The 15,429-nt window shown below is 43.5% G+C and overlaps 1 protein-coding gene across 1 annotated transcript in view; it reads left to right on the top strand.

Annotated features, from left to right (window-relative positions):
* LOC112222543 (receptor-type tyrosine-protein phosphatase mu-like) overlaps positions 1 to 15,429 on the top strand; it is a 441,501-nt gene that overhangs the window by 210,202 nt on the left and 215,870 nt on the right. Inside the window, exon 12 of the mRNA XM_042329181.1 lies at positions 10,187 to 10,463. Within this exon, the coding sequence (XP_042185115.1) occupies positions 10,187 to 10,463 (277 nt within the window). The remainder of the gene's footprint in view (positions 1 to 10,186; positions 10,464 to 15,429) is intronic.

Genomic DNA, 15,429 nt, shown 5'->3' with positions numbered 1-15,429 from the left:
AACTATCACACCTGTTAGTATGTTGACTATCACACCTGTTAGTATGTTAACTATCACACCTGTTAGTATGTTGACTATCACACCTGTTAGTATGTTAACTATCATACCTGTTAGTATGTTAACTATCACACCTGTTAGTATGTTAACTATCACACCTGTTAGTATGTTGACTATCACACCTGTTAGTATGTTAACTATCACACCTGTTAGTATGTTGACTATCACACCTGTTAGTATGTTGACTATCACACCTGTTAGTATGTTAACTATCACACCTGTTAGTATGTTAACTATCACACCTGTTAGTATGTTGACTATCACACCTGTTAGTATGTTAACTATCACACCTGTTAGTATGTTAACTATCACTATCACACCTGTTAGTATGTTAGTATGTTAACTATCACACCTGTTAGTATGTTAACTATCACACCTGTTAGTATGTTGACTATCACACCTGTTAGTATGTTAACTATCATACCTGTTAGTATGTTAACTATCACACCTGTTAGTATGTTAACTATCACACCTGTTAGTATGTTAACTATCACACCTGTTAGTATGTTAACTATCACACCTGTTAGTATGTTAACTATCACACCTGTTAGTATGTTAACTATCACACCTGTTAGTATGTTAACTATCACACCTGTTAGTATGTTGACTATCACACCTGTTAGTATGTTAACTATCATACCTGTTAGTATGTTGACTATCACACCTGTTAGTATGTTAACTATCACACCTGTTAGTATGTTGACTATCACACCTGTTAGTATGTTAACTATCACACCTGTTAGTATGTTAACTATCACACCTGTTGTTAACTATCACACCTGTTAGTATGTTAACTATCACACCTGTTAGTATGTTAACTATCACACCTGTTAGTATGTTAACTATCACACCTGTTAGTATGTTAACTATCATACCTGTTAGTATGTTGACTATCACACCTGTTAGTATGTTAACTATCACACCTGTTAGTATGTTAACTATCACACCTGTTGTTAACTATCACACCTGTTAGTATGTTGACTATCACACCTGTTAGTATGTTAACTATCACACCTGTTAGTATGTTAACTATCACACCTGTTAGTATGTTAACTATCACACCTGTTAGTATGTTAACTATCACACCTGTTAGTATGTTGACTATCACACCTGTTAGTATGTTGACTATCACACCTGTTAGTATGTTAACTATCATACCTGTTAGTATGTTAACTATCACACCTGTTAGTATGTTAACTATCATACCTGTTAGTATGTTAACTATCACACCTGTTAGTATGTTGACTATCACACCTGTTAGTATGTTGACTATCACACCTGTTAGTATGTTGACTATCACACCTGTTAGTATGTTAACTATCACACCTGTTAGTATGTTAACTATCACACCTGTTAGTATGTTGACTATCACACCTGTTAGTATGTTAACTATCATACCTGTTAGTATGTTGACTATCATACCTGTTAGTATGTTAACTATCACACCTGTTAGTATGTTAACTATCATACCTGTTAGTATGTTAACTATCACACCTGTTAGTATGTTGACTATCATACCTGTTAGTATGTTAACTATCACACCTGTTAGTATGTTAACTATCACACCTGTTAGTATGTTAACTATCACACCTGTTAGTATGTTAACTATCACACCTGTTAGTATGTTAACTATCACACCTGTTAGTATGTTAACTATCACACCTGTTAGTATGTTAACTATCACACCTGTTAGTATGTTAACTATCACACCTGTTAGTATGTTAACTATCATACCTGTTAGTATGTTGACTATCACACCTGTTCGCTATGTCTATTGTGTCACCTGCTGTTGATGAAAAGTTAAATCACGACTGTATTGCCATTGTCATGCACTTATTTTTAAGTTAATTACAGTCACAGACAAACTGAAAAAGCAAATTGGCCAATTAATCTGTGTGTGGGGTGGGGGTGGGGGGGGGTTCCACTAAACCAAATGGAATTGTTTTAAGAAGGTCATACTAAGGATCATTCAGCTGTTTAATTTAGAATCCCTTGATCCCTTGAAGGATAAAGAATAAAATAATAATAGTAATATTTGATGGAAATGTGTATTTGTCCTTACTGCTATTAACCCATACAAAAGCATTGAATAACAGATCCACTACATGAAACAATAACAGATAGTCCCCCCCGAAAGAAATCTAAAAGAAGTTTGTTCTGGAGTACAATGGTTCTTCATTTAAAAGTCACCTTGTAATCGCACCAGGCGCCATGTTGGAAGACCTAAGTCAGTCTTTTGGAAGTCCTCCAATTGTCCACATGGCCGGCTGCATTTTGCTACAACCGGAAACTTCCGGAAGATTGCCCTTTATTTCGTTTTTTTTTTAAAGAACCCAGTAAATGGAGGCGGTGAGAAAACAATTAATTATTAGCTCGTTAGCTTGCAATAGAAACTTAGTGTGCAGGCTACCTCAAATGAGCTGCTAACGTAACGTTCGCTCGTTCGCTAACTTTGCATACTGTATAGCTAGCTAAGTGAATTAAATATCACCGGCTTGCTAACTTCATATTGGCTAGTTAGCTAGCTATCTTGATGTATTTATCATTGTATCATCGACATGCATTTGTAGCTATGTACCTATGTAACAGCCATGGAAGAGGGTGAAAGGAGTTGCTAGCAGTCTCAGCTGTCAGAGAAGGAAGAGTAGGCTACTCTGGATAGGGCAGGTACCTTTCTGGGAGAACATTATGAGAAAAATGGAGGACAGAGAGATATAGCAACATAATATTCAGCTAAAATGCAAGAAAATTACTTTTGACGTTAATTTGAGTAAATCTGAATCCCCTTTTAGCCAGGAACCCTTTTCAGCCTACATTACATGGTTGCATTCAAGACAAGGTGATTTTTATTGATCTGTTATCAGTGTCCATGTAGAGTAGACCGAGGCTACCATCGTATCAAAGGCCACATTTTTCCTGTGCAAAGTAAAGAAACATCTCTGATATAACAAATAGCCATTGTCTTTCCTGCTTTGTTAGAGAAGCCAAATACTCCACAGAAAATGACTGTGGTGATGAATCAACTAGTTTTTAGGCACAGTTATCATGCAGTTTGGGGTAAGGCCACTCGGCTGTTTTTGTCTGAAGTATGAATGCGGTGGGCTTCCAACATGGCCTCCGGGAGTCGTCGTACGTCAACTGCAAGTTCTTTGTATGGAACTGCAAGCCCTTTGTGTCACGCCCTGGTCTTAGTATTCTGTGTTTTCTTTATTATTTTGGTCAGGCTAGGGTGTGACATGGGTTTATTATGTGGTGTGTTTTGTCTTGGTGGTTTTGTAGGTTATGGGATTGTGGTATAGTAGAGTTGTCTAGGTAAGTCTATGGTTGCCTAGAGTGGTTTTCAATCAGAGGCAGGTGTTTATCGTTGTCTCTGATTGGGAACCATATTTAGGCAGCCATATTCTTTGAGTGTTTTGTGGGTGATTGTTCCTGTCTCTGTGTTTGTTTGCACCAGATAGTTAGTTTTTGTATTGTTCATCATTATCTTTATTAAAGATGTATGAAGATAACCACGCTGCATTTTGGTCCGATCCCTGCTACACCTCCTCTTCAGAGGAAGAGGAAGAAGAAAACCGAACTGCAAGCCCTTTGTAGGGAACCTTCAGATGAGTCTTGTGAGGCCTGTGAGCAAAGCAACCGGCATGTACAGTACCAGTCAAAATGTCTCATTCAAGGGTTTTTCTTTATTTGTACTATTTTCTACGTTGTAGAATAATAGTGAAGACATCACTACTATGAAATAACACATATGGAATCATGTAGTTACCAAAAAGTGTTTAATAAATCAAAATATATTTTAGATTTTAGATTCTTTATAGTAGCCACCCTTTGCCTTGATGACAGCTTTGCACACTCTTGATATTCTCTCAACCAGCTTCACGAGGAATGCTTTTCCAAACCATCTCAATTGGGTTGAGGTCGGGTGACTGTGGAGGCCAGGTCATCTGATGCCGCACTCCATCACTCTCCTTCTTGGTCAGTTAGCCCTTACACAGCCTTGAGGTGTGTTGGGTCATTGTCCTCTCATGACCTGCCCTTTTGGATAGGCACCAATTCCCCCCTCTCACTCTTTCTCTCTCTCTCTCTCTCTCTCTCTCTCTCTCTCTCACCTCTCCTCTTTTGTCTCTCTCTCTCTCCCAGAGTATTTTGACGTTCGTATAAATTCCTTGCAGAAACTTTCCCTTCACTCCCATGGAGTATTGAGGTAGAGAACCTGCTTAAAAAACAACAGTGTCAGATCAGTTTTTTAAATATTTTTTATATTTTTTTTAAGTTTTATTTGACCCCTTTTTCTCCCCAATTTCGTGGTCCCCACACACTGTTGCTGGTATTTTGGCCCATTCCTCCATGCAGATCTCCTCTAGAGCAGTGATGTTTTGGGGCTGTTGCTGATCAGTTGTTTTTTTTGTTGAAAAAAAAATAATAAAGTGTTATTTTACCCCTTTTTCTCCCAATTTCGTAGTGTCCAATTGTTTTAGTAGTTACTATCTTGTCTCATCGCTACAACTCCCGTATGGGCTCGGGAGAGACGAAGGTTGAAAGTCATGCGTCCTCCGATACACAAGCCAACCAAGCCGCACTGCTTCTTAACACAGTGTGCAGCCAATCCGGACAGGCTTGTCCGCCACAGGAGTTGCTGGTGCGCGATGAGACAAGGATATCCCTACCGGCCAAACCCTCCCTAACCCGGACGACGCTAGGCCGATTGTGCGTCGCCCCACGGTCCTCCCGGTCGCGGCCGGTTACGACAGAGCCTGGACGAGAACCCAGAGTCTCTGGTGGCACAGCTGGCGCACTGTCCCCACACACTGTTGCTGGTATTTTGGCCCATTCATCCATGCAGATCTCCTCTAGAGCAGTGATGTTTTGGGGCTGTTGCTGGGCAACACAGACCACACCCACGGACCACACCCACGGACCACACCCACGTAAAACACAGTGACCACACCCACGTAAAACACAGTGACCACACCCACGTAAAACACAGTGACCACACCCACGTAAAACACAGTGACCACACCCACGTAAAACACAGTGACCACACCCACGTAAAACACAGTGACCACACCCACGTAAAACACAGTGACCACACCCACGTAAAACACAGTGACCACACCCACGTTATGAGGAAAGGAGGGAACGTCCCTTTTTCACAGAGTGCTTCATTAAATAGGATTCGTGACAAAATTAGACAGGCCAACGAGACTGACTGCGTGAGCTAAAAGGTACGGACGGAAGGACTCTGAAACTCTGAACCTTTCAACAGAGAAGAAGAAAATCTCTACAAGACCATTCAGGCGGGCAGTGTGAACCGGATGTCACAAATAGTTAGACTCTATAGCCCAGCTACGTGCAGCGCAAGCTGAATACTTTACAAATGGTTAAGACATCTACAAAACTTAAAGACTACACATTCACAGTCTGCGGGTGTATATGTAAAATAGTCTAGGAAAACTTGGCCGAAGACGAGAGACAAAAAAAAAAAAACGATTTCCTCTCACCACTCTATTCTAAGTTACAGAGCTGCTGAACAAGGACATGGTGACTTCTGGTGGACAACCAGAGACATTCTGTCGACTGACTCTCCAGAAAACGGACCGGCGATTTCAACAGAGAGACAACAAAGGCATACAATCATAAATATGTATATTGCAATTATTTTCTAATGTGTTAAATTTACCAATGTTATCAATGTTACCAATTTCTAATTTTCTAAAATGTAAATTTCTAATTTTCTAATAAGTATTAGCATTTCCATGAGCGTAGTTATCAGTTGTGTGAACGATAGTGAAGGCCTTTGTCTTTTCCCCCGCTCTTTCTTACATGACCCTTCCTTTTCATTTTGAGTAACAAGCCGTCATATCGGTTAAGTCCACTAGGGACCCTTCATTGCATTAGCAGTAATCAATGCGTAAGCTATTCTGTTTGTGTATATGTAATTCTGTGTGATTATTTAGTTAGTTAGTAATTTAATAATTAAGCCAATTTTATATCGCTGATTCATAATTTATGCTAGGATTTGTGCCGATATCCAAGGATTTTGCGACATTCAGAATAAGACCGATAGAAGTTAACAATTAATTAATGACTGATTGATGACTGAAATGTAAGAGAACTTTATATATTTAAGACTTAATTCGGAAAATGGTAACTCATGAAATAAACTTTTTCCATGGTGCCCCAAGATTGCTAATGAGTTACAGGATTAATTTAATCATTGTAATAATAGTTCCTCGCTTTGATAAAACAGCCGTTTTAACATTAATGATAGGAAAGACACAACAGTCCTGTTGAAAAACAAATGATAGTCCTACTAAGCGCAAACCAGATAAGATGGCGTTTCTCTGCAGAATGCTGTGGTAGCATTGATCCACCCCTACACCATCACACCTCCTCCTCCGTGCTTCACGGTGTGAACCACACATCTTCTGTTCACCTACTCTGCATCTTATAAAGACACGGCTGTTGGGAAAAAAAACACAAATTTGGACTCGTCAGAGCAAAAGGACAGATTTCCACCGGTCTAATGTCCATTACTCGTGTTTCTTGGTCCAAGCAAGTATCTTCTTATTGGTGTCCTTTATTAGTGGTTTCTTTACATTCCACCACGAAGGCCTGATTCACGCAGTCTCCTCTGAACAGTTGATGTTGAGATGTGTCTGTTACTTGAACTCTCAAAGGCATTTATTTGGGCTGCAATCTGAGGTGCAGTTAACTCTAATGAACTTAACCTCAGCAGTAAAGGTAACTCTGGGTCTTCCTTTCCTGTGGCGGTCCTCATGAGAGCCAGTTTCATCATAGTGCTTGATGGTATTTGTGTCTGCACTTGAAGAAACTTTCAAAGTTCTTTACATTTTACAGATTGACTGACCTTCATGTCTTAAAGTAATGATGGACTGTCATTTCTCTTTGCTTATTTGAGCTGTTCTTGACATAATATGGACTTGGTCTTTTACCAAATAGGACTATCTTCTGTATACCACCTCTACCTTGTCACAACACAACTCAAACGTGTTAAAAAGAAGGAAAGATATTCAGAAAATGTACTTTTAACAAGTCACACATGTTCATTGAAATGCATTCCAGGTGACTACCTCATGAAGCTGGTTGAGAGAATGCCAAGGGTGTGTAAAGCTGTCATCTTGTTGAAGGGAGGCTACTTTGAAGTACAGTATCTCAAATATTAAATATATTTAGATTTATTTAGCACTTTTTTGGTTACTACATGATTCCATATGTGTTATTTCATAGTTTTAATGTCTTCACTATTATTCTACAATGTAGAACATAGTAGCAATAAAGAAAAACCCTGGAATGAGTAGGTGTGTACAAACTGTTGACTGGTACTGTACATGTTCGTGAGAGTCTCACCTTTCATATTAGTCTGTTGCCCAAACTGTTCGGACAAGATATCCCTATGTTAACCTGACAGATTTTTATGGGGATTGTTTTATTATGCTAATTAGATTGCTGAGGCGGTGCAGGCATCAACCTTAGAGAGTTAAGCTAGAAACATCAATCAATCTTTAAAACGAGCAGTGGAATAGTGAGCTCTTATGCAACTTTAAAAAAAAAATATTTTATACTTGTTCAACTATTAAGCTTCTTGTCCTCATTCTTTGACATTCTTTTGATCCCATTGTGACATCATCACTTCCACTGTAATTTGATCCCATTGTGACATCATCACTTCCACTGTAATTGCAACAATGTAACTTTGACACAAACCCATGTTGGAACAAACAAATAAACAGCATCTAATTCTGAGCCTATGCCCTAGACTACAGCACAGTGAGGTCAGGCCATACGCTGCGAGCTAAAGCCAACAACCAATCGACCATAAAGATGATTATAAACGGAATGGTCATCTGACTGTAGGATGTTCTAATGTATCTAATATATTCCAGGTTTGTCTGGAAAACGTGTGTTTGAAAGGTTATCTCGGAATATAAAATGAACAGTGTATAAATATAGTTGATTAAATTACATGAGTCTATGTTAACTACTAGTGCCTCCCTCTGCCTCTAATGGCCTTTTCCCAGATGTCTGTCGTTATTAATAGCTACTGAATGTATAAAATACTAGCTGTGCTCAGTGTTCTCTGTCGTAATTCACCATTTTGTCTTGATACACTGAGTGTACAAAAAATGAGGAACACCTTCCTAATACTGAGTTACAACCACAGTGGTCTAGTTCCCCCAATGTTGAAGTGAAAACCACAGTGGTCTAGTTCCCCCAACGTTGAAATGAAACCACAGTGGTCTAGTCCCCCCAATGTTGAAGTGAAAACCACAGTGGTCTAGTTCCCCCAACGTTGAAATGAAACCACAGTGGTCTAGTCCCCCCAATGTTGAAGTGAAAACCACAGTGGTCTAGTCCCCCAATGTTGAAGTGAAACCACAGTGGTCTAGTCCCCCAATGTTGAAGTGAAACCACAGTGGTCTAGTCCCCCAATGTTGAAGTGAAACCACAGTGGTCTAGTCCCCCAATGTTGAAGTGAAAACCACAGTGGTCTAGTCCCCACAATGTTGAAGTGAAACCACAGTGGTCTAGTCCCCCAATGTTGAAGTGAAACCACAGTGGTCTAGTCCCCCAATGTTGAAGTGAAACCACAGTGGTCTAGTCCCCCAATGTCGATGTGAAACCACAGTGGTCTAGTCCCCCAATGTTTAAGTGAAAACCACAGTGGTCTAGTCCCCCAATGTTTAAGTGAAAACCACAGTGGTCTAGTTCCCCAATGTTGAAATTAAACAACAGTGGTCTAGTCCCCCAATGTTGAAGTGAAACCACAGTGGTTTAATCCCCCAATGTTGAAGTGAAACCACAGTGGTCTAGTCCCCCAATGTTGAAGTGAAACCACAGTTGTCTTAGTCCCCCAATGTTTAAGTGAAAACCACAGTGGTCTAGTTCCCCCAATGTTGAAATTAAACAACAGTGGTCTAGTCCCCCAATGTTGAAGTGAAACCACAGTGGTTTAATCCCCCAATGTTGAAGTGAAACCACAGTGGTCTAGTCCCCCAATGTTGAAGTGAAACCACAGTGGTCTAGTCCCCCAATGTTGAAGTGAAACCACAGTGGTCTAGTCCCCCAATGTTGAAGTGAAACCACAGTGGTCTAGTCCCCCCAATGTTGAAGTGAAACCACAGTGGTCTAGTCCCCCCAATGTTGAAGTGAAACCACAGTGGTCTAGTCCCCCCAATGTTGAAGTGAAACCACAGAAACCACACACCAACGTTTTAGAAGGTTTAACTGGGTTTCTTGGTAAGCAAATTAAAACAAATTAGTTTTAAAATCGAACAAATAATTTATTTTTGAAATCTGCTTTGTTTATTCTTGAATACTGTATTCACGTATCCCCCATATTCTCCTTCCCCCTCTCTCCCCTCCTTCTCCCCCTCTCTCCCCTCCTTCTCCCCCTCTCTCCCCTCCTTCTCTCCAATCTCTCCCCTCCTTCTCCCCCTCTCTCCCCTCCTTCTCCCCCTCTCTCCCCTCCTTCTCCCCCTCTCACCTTCTTCTCCCCCTCTCTCCCCTCCTTCTCCCCCTCTCTCTCCTCCTTCTCCCCCTCTCTCCCCTCCTTCTCCCCCTCTCCCCTCCTTCTCCCCCTCTCTCCCCTCCTTCTCCCCCTCTCTCCCCTCCTTCTCCCCCTTCTCTTCCCTCCTTCTCTCCCCTCTCTCCCCTCCTTCTCCCCCTCTCTCCCCTCCTTCTCTCCCCCCCTCCCCTCCTTCTCCCCTCTCTCCCCTCCTTCTCCCCTCTCTCCCCTCCTCTCTCCCCTCCTTATCCCCCTCTCTCCCCTCCTTCTCCCCCTCTCTCCCCTCCTTCTCCCCCTCTCCCCTCCTTCTCCCCCTCTCCCCTCCTTCACCCCCTCTCTCCCATTCTCCCCCTCTCTCCCCTCCTTCTGCCCCTCTCACCCCTCCTTCTCCCCCTCTCTCCCCTCCTTCTGCCCCCTCTCCCCTCCTTCTCCCCCTCTCCCCTCCTTCTCCCCCTCTCTCCCCTCCTTCTCCCCCTCTCTCCCCTCATTCTCCCCCTCTCCCCTCCTTCTCCCCCTCTCTCCCCTCCTTCTGCCCCCTCTCCCCTCCTTTCCCCCCCTCTCCCCTCCTTCTCCCCCCTCTCCCCTCTTTCTCCCCCTCAGTGTATACCAGGTGGTGGTAGAAGAGGAGAGGCCTCGGAGGGCGAGGAGGGGAGCGGTTGAGATTCTCCGCTGTTACCCTGTCCCCATCCACTTCCAGAACTCCACGGTCCTGAACTCTGGGTACTACTTCACTGCTGAGTTCCTCGCCGTAGGGCTACAGGCTCCTCAACCCTTCACTGTGGGAGACAACAAGACCTACGGTGGATACTGGAACACCCCCCTACTGCCCCAGAAGAGCTACAGCATCTACTTCCAGGCTGTCAGCACGGCTAACGGGGTGGGTACCTCTTCTAGGGATATTACACTACCTCTTCTAGGGATATTACACTACCTCTTCTAGGGATATTACACTACCTCTTCTAGGGATATTACACTACCTCTTCTAGGGATATTACACTACCTCTTCTAGGGATATTACACTACCTCTTCTAGGGATATTAGACTACCTCTTCTAGGGATATTACACTACCTCTTCTAGGGATATTACACTACCTCTTCTAGGGATATTACACTACCTCTTCTAGGGATATTACACTACTTCTTCTAGGGATATTACACTACCTCTTCTAGGGATATTACACTACCTCTTCTAGGGATATTACACCACCTCTTCTAGGGATATTACACTATTGGTGTGGCAGGGCTCCAGACTAATGTAATCCCCTGGTGGTACTGGTGCTACTAACATTTTAAGATGGTGGCACCAACACCATGAAAAAGAAATGGGTTGTTTCACACAATAGAAACATATATCATTATCTTATTCCTTATAAAGCACTGCATCCCAGTGCTTGAGGCGTCACTACAGACACCCTGGTTCGATATCCAGGCTGTATACCAACCGGCCATGATTGGGAGTCTAATAGGGTGGAGCACAATTGGCCCAGCGTCGTCCGGGTTTGGCCGGGAAGGCCGTCATTGTAAATAAGAATGTGTTCTTAAACAGATGCTTGATTAGTCTACATTTTTTAAAACAGCTTGAAAACTGATGCTTTTTTTTATAGTCCAAATGATAGACTGACTGGCTTGATTGACTGGCTTTAGGGACTGTAGGGTTAGATGATAGACTGTAGGGTTAGATGATAGACTGTAGTGTTAGATGATAGACTGTAGGGTTAGATGATAGACTGTAGGGTTAGATGATAGACTGTAGGGTTAGATGATAGACTGTAGGGTTAGATGATAGACTGTAGTGTTAGATGATAGACTGACGGGCATGATTGACTGGCTTTAGGGACTGTAGGGTTAGATGATAGACTGTAGGGTTAGATGATAGACTGTAGGGTTAGATGATAGACTGTAGTGTTAGATGATAGACTGTAGGGTTAGATGATAGACTGTAGGGTTAGATGATAGACTGTAGGGTTAGATGATAGACTGTAGTGTTAGATGATAGACTGTAGGGTTAGATGATAGACTGTAGGGTTAGATGATAGACTGTAGTGTTAGATGATAGACTGTAGGGTTAGATGATAGACTGTAGGGTTAGATGATAGACTGTAGTGTTAGATGATAGACTGACGGGCATGATTGACTGACTGTGGGGACTGTAGAGACTGAAGTCCTAGACTAAAATACTCTCAGTCCCCAACATACACACACAAACACACTGCATCGCCCAGCGTTAATCCTTGATGGTAGTGATGGTGGTAGTGATGGTGGTGATGATGGTGATGATGGTGGTGGTGATGATGGTGATGGTGGTGATGATGGTGATGATGATGGTGGTGATGGAGATGATGATGGTGGTGATGATGGTGATGGTGGTGATGATGGTGGTGTTGGTGATGGTGGTTGTGATGATGGTGATGATGGTGATGATGATGATGGTGGTGATGATGGTGGTGATGATGGTGGTGGTGATGGTGATGATGGTGGTGATGATGGTGATGGTGATGGTGGTGATGGTGATGATGATGGTGATGGTGATGATGGTGGTGATGGTGATGGTGGTGATGATGGTGATGATGATGGTGATGATGATGGTGGTGAGGGAGATGATGATGGTGGTGATGATGGTGATGGTGGTGATGATGGGGGTGATGATGGTGGTGGTGGTGGTGGTGATGATGGTGATGATGGTGATGATGATGATGGTGGTGATGATGGTGGTGATGATGGTGGTGTTGGTGGTGGTGATGGTGGTGATGATGATGATGGTGGTGGTGGTGGTGATGGCAATGGTGGTGATGATGATGAAGGTGATGATGGTGTTGGTGATGGTGGGGATGATGATGATGATGGTGGTGGTGGTGATGGTGGTGATGGTAATGGTGGTGATGATGATGAAGGAAATGATGGTGTTGGTGATGGTGGTGATGGTGGTGATGATGAGGATGATGGTGGTGATGGTGGGGATGTTGGTGATGATGGTGGTGATGATGATGATGATGGTGGTGATGGTGGTGATGGTGGGGATGTTGGTGATGATGGTGGTGATGATGATGGGGGTGATGATGATGGTGGTGATGATGGTGGCGATGGTGATGGTGGGGATGTTGGTGATGATGGTGGTGATGATGATGGGGTGATGATGATGGTGGTGATGATGATGGTGGTGATGATGATGGTGATGATGATGGTGGTGATAATGATAGTGGTGATGGTGATGGTGGTGGTGGTGATGATGGTGGCGATGGTGATGGTGGTGATGATGATGGTGATGATGGTGGTGATGATGATGGTGGTGGTGGTGATGATGGTGGTGGTGATGATGATGGTGGTGGTGATGATGACAGTGATGGTGATTATGATGAAGATGGTGATGGTGGTGATGGTGATGACGAAGGTAATGGTGGTAATGATGATGGTGATGGTGGTGGTGATGGTTGGGATGGTGGTGATGATGATGGTGATGGTGGTGGTGGTGGTGGTGATGATGATGGTGATGGTTATGGTGGTGATGATGGTGTTGATGGTGGTGATGATGGTTGATGATGGGAAATGGTATTAGGCAGGTTCAACAACAACAGTGTCGTGGATTGTTCTTCTCCTCTCCACTCCTCCACTCCTCCTCCTCTCCTCCTCGTCTTCTCCTCTCCGCTCCTCCACTCCTCCTCTCCTCCACTCCTCCTCCTCTCCACTCCTCCTCCTCTCCTCCTCCGCTCCCCCTCTCCACCTCCTCTCCTTCTCCTCTCCTCCTCCACCTCCACTCCTCCTCTCCTCCACTCCTCCTCATCTCCTTCTCTCCACTCCTCCACTCCTCCTCATCTCCTCCTCTCCACTCCTCCACTCCCCCTCTCCACCTCCTTTCCTCCTCCTCTCCTCCACTCCCCCTCTCCACCCTGTCCTCCTCCTCTTGTCCTCTCCTTCACTCCTCCTCCTCTCCTCCACTCCTCCTCCACTCCACCTCCTCTCCGGCTCTCTACAAAGCAAAGCTAAGCAGTGGCAGAGAGTTCAATGGTGACTTGAAGAGATCTGGTCCGGAATGAAGATGTACCTTAAACTGGGTGCTTAAGGAGTTACCACACGTCTTAGATTGAGAGAGGATAGAGAGAGAGAGGGGGGAGACATAGAGAGAGAGGGGGGGAGACAGAGAGAGAGCGAGAAGGAGAGATAGAGGGGGAGAGAGACAGAAATGTTAGAGAGAGACAGAGAGAGATGTTAGAGAGACAGAGAGAGATAAATGTTAGAGAGCTGGAGAAGAGAACAGAGACAACACATGACAGAGGGACGATTAAGGAGTTAATCTCTCCTGAAGAAAGTTTGTTACTCGTTCCAAAACTTTTCGAGGGTGAATTGGAGTATCGTGATCAATTATTACAATCACGATGAAAACATTCTATCTGGGCCTTTACTAACTGAATTAGGTGAAGCAGTGCTGAAAGAAATATCCTTCACAGCCAATAGCTCTCCAGGACTGAAGTTGAACCCTGCTACTGTAGTCTGGATGCTGTCAAAGTATTTCATATAAATGAGGAGGCCACAACTAGTCAGATACAGGAGAAACTCTGTTGTGAACTATCTATCAAAGGTGTACACAGTAGTGTGTCCATGAAGTGGACGGGAACGCCAGTGTTATCATAGTCAAACTGGCTCGGCTGTTACAGGCTTTGGGTTTTTCTCTCCGTTTTCTATTTCGAGGTTCTTCTTCTTCTTTTGCGGGGGATTTTGATTGGTGGATTGCATCTGACTTTTAGGTGCACGAAACCTACGCCGTTCTCTGCCTTTCCGACATTATATTCTTTGACACAATAATACCAATTTGGAGAAATTGGGGAAAGAGGAAAATTGCTCTGCCAACTAGTAAGAGCCTCTAAAAAAAAAAAAAACACCAACCATTCCACTGTTTAACCCTGTCTAGTCCTACTCCAGACCAACGGTCCTATTTCAAGGTTGGTTGTCTTTGGGTGTGGCATACTGATTGGAATCATCCTCGTTGGTCAGGATGTGTTTTCACCTGTTGTCCTCGTTTCTTCTGTGCAGACACAGCTGATATTTAAGAGCGTTTGGCTCAGTGCTCCCCGTGTTGGTAGAACACGGCGCTTCCCAAACACCAGGGTTGTGGGTTCGATTCCCACAGGGGACCAGTATGAAACTGTATTCACTCACTACTGTAAGTCGCTCTGGATAAGGGCGCCTGCTAAATGTACAAGAAATGTAAGGAAAAAGAGCGACACCTGTGTTTAGCGTGTTCCCTTTACGTTGTTGAACAGGGCCTTTACCTGCGTTTAGCGTGTTCCCTTTACGTTGTTGAACAGGGCCTTTACCTTAACCTTAACCTGCGTTTAGTGTGTTCCCTTTACCTTGTTGAACAGGGCCTTTACCTTAACCTTAACCTGCGTTTAGTGTGTTCCCTTTACCTTGTTGAACAGGGCCTTTACCTGTGTTTAGTGTGTTCCCTTTACGTTGTTGAACGGGGCCTTTACTGTGTTTAGCGTGTTCCCTTTACGTTGTTGAATGGGGCCTTTACCTGTGTTTAGTGTGTTCCCTTTACCTTGTTGAACAGGGCCTTTACCTGTGTTTAGCGTGTTCCCTTTACGTTGTTGAACGGGGCCTTTACCTGGTATTTCTCCTGTCTTTACGTTGTTGAACAGGGCCTTTACCTGGTATTTATCCTGGTCTTTACGTTGTTGAACGGGGCCTTTACCTGGTGTTTCTCCTGGTCTTTACGTTGTTGAACTGGGCCTTTACCTGTGTTTAGCGTGTTCCCTTTACGTTGTTGAACAGGGCCTTTACCTGGTATTTATCCTGGTCTTTACGTTGTTGAACAGGGCCTTTTGTATTTCTCCTGGTCTTTACGT

Source organism: Oncorhynchus tshawytscha, linkage group LG10, assembly GCF_018296145.1.
Source record: "Oncorhynchus tshawytscha isolate Ot180627B linkage group LG10, Otsh_v2.0, whole genome shotgun sequence".
Taxonomy (NCBI): domain Eukaryota; kingdom Metazoa; phylum Chordata; class Actinopteri; order Salmoniformes; family Salmonidae; genus Oncorhynchus; species Oncorhynchus tshawytscha.
Note: the sequence above shows the minus strand (reverse complement) of the source record. Positions and strands in the feature narration are given on the sequence as shown.